Source organism: Chrysochloris asiatica, unplaced genomic scaffold (genome assembly GCF_000296735.1).
Source record: "Chrysochloris asiatica unplaced genomic scaffold, ChrAsi1.0 scaffold00171, whole genome shotgun sequence".
In the NCBI taxonomy this organism is placed as follows: Eukaryota; Metazoa; Chordata; class Mammalia; order Afrosoricida; family Chrysochloridae; genus Chrysochloris; species Chrysochloris asiatica.
The window spans coordinates 4,552,182-4,559,888 of NW_006408689.1; the positions used below are offsets into that span (position 1 = coordinate 4,552,182).

General features: G+C 39.8%; 1 protein-coding gene across 1 annotated transcript in view; it reads left to right on the plus strand.

The window, feature by feature from the left end:
• The window catches only part of CEP120 (centrosomal protein 120kDa), a 146,854-nt gene that overhangs the window by 14,644 nt on the left and 124,503 nt on the right, over positions 1-7,707 (plus strand). The window contains exon 5 of the mRNA XM_006871631.1: positions 2,567-2,715. Within this exon, the coding sequence (XP_006871693.1) occupies positions 2,567-2,715 (149 nt within the window). The remainder of the gene's footprint in view (positions 1-2,566; positions 2,716-7,707) is intronic.

A 7,707-nucleotide genomic window follows, 5' to 3' on the forward strand; every position in this document is an offset into this window, starting at 1 on the left:
AGAACTCAGAGGGTAGATTCCAGAGCCTTTATTATTAATTATTTTAGGTCTCGAGTGCAAACCACAAGGTTAGTGGTTCGAAACCACCAGCTGTTCCACTGGAGAAAGATGAGGCTGCCTGTGTCCATGAAGATGTACAGCTTCAGAAACCCTGTGCTGGGTTGCTGTGAATCATAATTGACCCAGTGACGTTTAATAGCAAACAACAGATATTTTAGATAAAAATATACTTAGAATTTTTCCTGTTGTGAAACAATCTCTAACTTACAGAAAAATTGAAACTATGTTATTAGGAAGAATGCTTTTCGTGTCCCATTTGAGAGTAATTTGATTACCTAAAGTATCTATCTGAACAGTGGAACAATGATAGAATTCTTGCCTTTAGTGAAGATAGACCAGAGTTTTGATTCCCTCTCAACGTACCTCACGTATAGTCACCATCCATCTGCCAGTGAAGGCTTGTGTGGTGGTGTGATGCTGAACAGGTTTTAGCGACCCTTCCAGACTAACAAGAAAGACCTGGCATTCTACTTCTGAGAAATCAGCCAGTGAAAACCCTGTGGAGCACAGTGATTCAACCCACAGCTGATGATCGGGGAGGCCCTGGACCAGGCCCTCATTGTGTGTGAGATTGCCTGCCATGAGTCAGAGGGCTAACCTGATGGCAGCTAACAATAACAGCAATAACAGCAATATACCTGAATATATGTGTGTTTGTTTCATTATAAATAAATGACATTCTTTTACATAACTAGGATATAGTCATCAAAACTGGGAAGTCAGTGATGATGTATTAATGTAGCATTAATGGCGCTGTAGGATAAGCACTGGACTGCTAACTGCAGGGAGCCCTAATGTGCGCTGGGGGCTAATGTGCTTGACTGAAAGGTCATTTTGAACTGCAAGGTCATAGGTTCAAGCTCACCAGCCACTTCTCAGAAACCCTATACAAAGTCGCTATGAGTCGGAATTGGCTTGTTGACACTAAACAACAGCCCAATCTAATCCTCTAATTATATTTGTTTCACCACTTGTCTTTATGATACTTTCTATACCAAAATTATCTAGTTTAGAAAGAGGTATGTTGTCATGTCTCTAGGTTCTACTTTAGCCTGAAACAATTCTTTAATCTTTTCGAGGATCTTGAAATTGTTAGGTGCTGTTGAGTCAGTTCTGACTCACAGTGATTCTGTACAGGGTTTCTGAGGATCATCTGGTAAGTTTGAACTGCTCACCTGTGGTTTGAAGTCCAGTGCTGATCCTACAATGCCACACCAAGAGTCTCACTATATAACGGCTACCTTAATAATATGCTTTAATATATTGGAAATTGTGTTCAGTGCTCTACTTTCATTATTTATTTTAATCTATTCAATAGCCCCATAAGTTCTATAGAAGAAAAAATGGAGACTAAAGAAGGTAGTGCAATTTTTCCATTCAACTAGTAGATGACAGATCTGGGATTAGAGCATAGGTCTCTGACTCAGCCATCTGTTCTCCCAATTACTTTACTGTTTTTAGCCAGAGCTTCAGTAAGCATGTTAACTCTTTAGGATTAACTCCCACAAGAGGGATTGCTTGGTTTTAGGAAATGCACATATAAAATTTTGATAAGCCTTGATACATCATCTTCAAAAAATTATACTCATAAATACCTACCAATCGGGTCCTGGTGTGGTGCTGTAGGATAAGCACTGGACTGCTAACTGCAAGGTTGGCGGTTGAAACCCACCCAGTTGCTCTTCAGAAACCCAATACAGTGTCACTATGAATCAGAACTACCTTGACGACACTTAACATACTGTTAAGTACTGATACTGGGAGTGTTCACTTACTTTTTTGCATTCTCAACACTGAATAGTCTTTTAGTTTTGCCTACGTGTGTGGATGTGTTTAGCCACTTTTTAGAACACTTTTGTCCTCAGTTTCTTCACACTGAGCTTATTTGATTTTATTGGTTCACCTCTCAACATTGTTTCATGATTTTCCCTTATTAGAAAAATACCCAAATGTGTCAGCATGACATTCTAGAAAAACCATTATGATGTGACCTCTGCTTATCTTTCCATCATTAAGTGTTCCTATACATCCATCTTTGCTCTATGATCCAGCACACCACATCTTATTTCATTTCTCTAATCACATGTGTTTTCTTGCTTCTGAGCCCTTGTACATCCTGTTCTTTTGCTTGTAGCACTCTATTTTCACTCTTCCGTTCTCTATTCAGGCACTCTAATTTTCCTAGCCAAATCTTGTTGCTTCTCTAGTTCCCAGTTTCTCAACACAGTTGAGAAACCTGTGTTGAATGTCTTATTTATGTGGTTTATTTAATTGATGTTTTAAAATGATTTATCTTATTTCAGCATTCAGTTCTCTCATATAGAAAGAAAATGTTGGTTAAATAAGGGTTCTTTGGGGAATTCGAAACAGTTAAAGAAAAGCTTACTAATAACAGTTCCCATGAAAACTGCCAACCAAATTGAAATGCATAGTTTTAGCTTTTTTAAAAATCTTGTGATGGTTTGTATCCATCTCTAGGAGTTTAATTGTGTTTTACTGTGTTAAGTACCTGTCAGCCTCTCTGGACTTGACCCCAAGGACATTGTGGCCGTGCTGAATGAGGAGGGGGGCTACCATCAGATTGGACCAGCAGAGTATTGTACTGACTCCTTCATTATGTCAGTGACCATAGCATTTGCCACCCAGCTGGAGCAGGTGAGACATATCTTTTCATACTTCACAAAGAATTTGAAAACTATTAAAACAAAGCCCTTTTAAGGATTAAAAAAGATGAACAAGTAGACTTTCAATTTTTTAAAGTTTTTATTGGGAATTGAGTGATAGTTTACATGGGAGAACATTAGCTTTACATTCACCCTATCGTATTTCCTTTCATTGCAATGATTTCAATCCCCTCCATGCATCATCGTTCAACAGCACCCGCTTCCATTCCCTCTGGTTTTATTTTTTGTTTTTTTGTTTTTTTTGATGTACACTGAAGCACTCAGGAATATATAACAATTCAGAAACCTGCCCCCTGGCCACCACACAGCCCCTCTCCCTCCTTGAGTCCCCAACCACTCTGTCTCTCCACGGTATCATTTTTGCTTCCATCTCTGGCATTGCTGTTTCTCTGGATAGGGTCCTGTACTCCACTCTTCTCCCTTGATGGTCCCAGGGTCTTCCGCTCCTGGACTGCAAGATCAACCACTCCCCTGCTTTTGTTATAAAATGTCTACCTTTACATTTGCAACAATGGCAGTCAGTCCTGATAATAATTATTCACTATTGAACCGCAAGAGTCTTATCCCCATCTTTTTTCACCAGTCCCATCTAAACAGGTTGGAAACCACTCAGTGGAGATTCTACCTTTCCCCGCACCCTCTGAAACTAGGTTCCCTTTGAAAACTTATAAGGCCAGTCACTTTGTGCTTTTGTTGCTCCCCCACTCCCATTTTGGGTAGCCAATGTCTAAGTTGCCCATCCCTGTCAACCCTGTGTACTAAGGGGGTGGCAATGATCTTTGCTGTAAAGATTCGTTCCCTTTTTTAAGCGACTACATCCATAAATATAGGTCAAGTTCATCAAATTGTAGCAGATTATACTTTTTCCTCTTCTTTTTTCCTCTAGTCGAGGTCTGATGATTCAGCCATTGAAGCTAGGTCAAATGGGTACTATCTGCAACTATAGGTGTTCTTGTACATCTCACTTCATATCAGCAGGATGTTTCACTCTCCCCTCTAGTCCTCTGTGGCTAGACTTTCTAGTTTTAAAATTAATTTTGAAAAATGTTTTCTTTTATACTAGAAAGCATTTTCACTTAGAGAAGAATAAAGCAAAACAAACAGATTTGGATGATGTTGTGGTAGTAGTAGTTAGAGAACAATGAAATCTGCCAGGATTTAGAAGAATGCCTGCTAGTAAGTGTTATTTTCCATTGTATTCGGGCGTGAAAGGGAAGTATCTTTTCTTAAAAGTTATTTAACGTTTTGGAGAAATTTGCAGTTGGGAGCTCACTGTCTCAGTAATAGGATGATTACTGGATCTAGGATTAGGTTTTACCCTACTTATAAAATAACAGGGAATGTGGTGACTCTGTAAGATAAGCACTGGACTGCCAACCACAAGGCCGAAGCTGGAGTCCACCAGCTGCTCTGTGAGAGCAAGAAGAGGCTTTCTAATCTCACAAAGATGTAGCTTTGGAAACCCTATACATGGTCATTATGGGTTGGAATCAGTTCGACAGCACTTAGCAATACCTAACAACAAAAGCTAACAGGGTAGTCTGCTAACTATTTCAAGGATGCTGGCAAAAGACATGGGATTCTTGGGTTAACAACAAAGGACTTTTATTACTTTGGACACAACAAAAGGTGTGTATATCAGCTTATTTCCTTTAGTTCCCCTTATATCCAAGTCAAGTCCCCTGGAGACTGCACCAAGACACAAAGATGGTTACTCACATTTAGTGAGTTTGTATTTTAGTTGCTAAGCACTGGACTTTGGGAGTCTAATACTTTTATTGTAAGCAGGTCTGGTCTTTATTTCAGAGAGCATGTTATATTACCTCTCAAAGTTCCCAGCTACATAAACCCCTGGGAAATGGACTGCATAGAATAGTCAGGGCCTCCAGGTTTTGGTGTACTCAGCAAGAATATACAGAGGAACTCAAGGGCCTGAGGCAATTAACCCGTTGCCCTCCACTCAATTTCAATTCAGTGACACTCAAGGACAGAGCAACACTGCCCCATAGGGTTTCCAAGGTTACAAATCTTACAGATCCAGACTGCCACGTCTTTTTCCCATGTGTAGTTGGTGTGTTTGAACCACTGACCTTTCAGTTAGCAGCCGAGTGCTTAATCATGCTATCAGTTTTTTTTGGGTAGATAATTGTTACTTTACTAAGTGCTATTGAGTTAGTTCTGAGTCATAGCAGAAAAGGTGTGTGCCAGGGTTGTATTCTTTTACCTTTCTTATTTAATCTGTATGCTGAGCAAATAATCTGAGAAGCTGAATTATGTGAAGAATAACATCAGGATTAGAGGAAGACTCATTAATTAGCACCCTGCGATGTGTGGATGATACAACCATGCTAGCTGAAAGTGAATGAAGAGAACTTAAAATACTTACTGATGAAGATAGAAGATTGCAGTCTTCAGTATGGGTTGCACTTCAATTAAATGTCAGGAGGCACTCTATTTTGCAAGCAAGCCTCCTGCCAAATCATTTAGCTTTACTTGCATTGTTTGCTTGGAAACTCACGGCTCTGTCTCATACTCTGGTTCTTGGTTCTGCTGCTATTGCTCCTCTGCCACTCTTCCCATGTCACAGCTTTCTGTCCCTGGGTCAAGGAAGTTCAAGGATCAAATGACATGCTCCACACTTGGTTGTTTCTTCATGATGGTAGTGAGAGTTCCCCAGTTCTGTTTTTGAGTTGGTGCCTTTTATGCAGGTTAGTGTTCCAGGTTTTTACAATTACAGTTAACCACTCAAACCTGAACCATATGTATAGTTTGTCAGCATCTCCTCCAACTGTCTTTTACCCAGACCAATCAGGGCAAAATGTGGTTTGGTGGATGTTTACAAAAACTATGGCTAGAAGAGACACTAAATAATAAACTGCACCACACACAGGAATCAAATTGACTACATTTGTGAGAAGACATAATGGAAAAGCAGAATATTAACTGCTCAAAGAAGACCAGGGGCTGACTGTGGAACAGACCATCATTGCTCAAATGCCAAAAATGATCTTGAATATATCCTACCTGCATTCAGAGACCATCACAAGGACAGATTTGATACATTAGACATCAGTGACCAAAGACCAGAAATGTGGGATGACATCATGAAAAAAGCAAAATGTCAATGAAAAGAAAGAAAAGACTAAAGTGGATATCAGAAGAGATTCTGAAACTTGTTCTTGAATGTAGAGAAGCAAAAACAACCAGAAGAAATGATTAAAGAATTGAACAGAAAATTAAAAGGGTAGCACAAGAAGACAACATAAATTATTATAATGAAATTTGCGAAGGCCTGGAGTTAGAATACCAGAAGGGAAGAACATGCTCAGAATTTCTCATGCACGGGGAATGAGATAATAAAAGTAAAACCTTGTATTGCTTAGCTTATATGTGACAAGTTATGTGTGGTAAAAGCTTGTTATGGGTAATTAAATACATTCTTGATAATAATAAGGTGCCTTGTTGGGACATATCTTTGTGGCAGATTCTTTGCTATCTTCATTAAAAACTAACTCAAATAGACCATCTATCCCTTGATATTGCTTACTCCTTTTTAAGATTCTTTAGAGACAAACCTAAGTTTCCTGGTGTTTGGGGAACTTGACCTGAGATATGTCCCTTCGAGTTCCTTACCTACATGATAGCAATACAAGCTACCTTTCACCTTCAAAAAAAAAAGTGAAGGATAAGAAATTTTGACTCTAAATTTTAGGATAATAAAGGATTTTTAAAAGAATATTCTCCAGTAGTGAGAATTATTTGTAATTAAATGTACTATGAAATAAAGAAAGGTCATCTTTATTTCTAAAATTGTTTTTGCTTATTTCATTATGGAAGAGAGCAAACAAAATGGAAGTCTCTGAATTGCACTCCTCAGAAATCATCTAGAATAATTTGTGAACTTTTTGTGTAGAATAAGATAGTATTAAATGCCTTGGTCTGAAATTTAAAAATAAACCTTTTTGTATCTATGTAGCAAAGCCTCTGATGGTGGTATAAAGATTAGGTAAAATACAAGGAAGCTTCAAAACCTTATGTGTAAAATGGAATGAAAAGGAGAGGGTGGCGCTTCCCTGACTGGGCAGCACAGGTACGTGGGCTCGGAAAAAAGTAGGGGGCGGTATCACAAATTGGGGTCCCTGCCTGGGAGACAGACAGCTTTTAGGCGAACCTAAAACATTAGGCTGCAACTTTATGAACTTGTTTTTTTGAAGGATCAAACTATTGAGTTAGGAGCATTTTGAACTTCCACCCGCCTGCTCCAAGCTCCTACCCAGGGACGGCCCCGCCCACTGCAGAACTTAGCAGGGCCTGAGCAGACCCATTCAAAGGGCTGACGCTCTCAGAAAACCAGTGGGGCCACAGGAACCAACATAGTCCATCCCAGGGAGGTCCTCATTGCCACATTAGATAGTATTGGCGTGTATATAGGACAAATTGGGGGGCTCAAGGCACAGGGAGACAAAGAGAGGCATTTTAGATGTCATCAAAAACAGACCCCATCTGCCTACAAGCACCAAGCCCATCCCCCATCTCTTCCTGCCTAGGCCAGCCCTCTGCCCATCAAAGCATCAACATTTGGGCCAGCCCAAGCTGAGTAGCAGCTTAATACCAGTAACAAAGCACCCCTGCTGTGATTTAATCCTCCAGACCACAAAGCCTTTAGAATTGCAGGAACTGTGGTTCTAGCTCAACAGCTGCTATTGGAAACCCTATACTGGGTAGCTGTGGGTCATAATCCACCCCACAGCATTTCAACAAGTAGCAAAACTCAGAGGGGACTGAAACAGATTAAGAACATTACAGACTAACTGAGATGGAAAAAGCAATTACAAACTTTATATGGAAAGGAAAGAAACCCAGGATAAGAAAAGCACTGCTTAAGAACAAGATAAGGTTGGAGGCCTGTCACTCCTTGACTTTAAAATATACTACATGGCTACAGTGGTCAAAACAGCTTGGT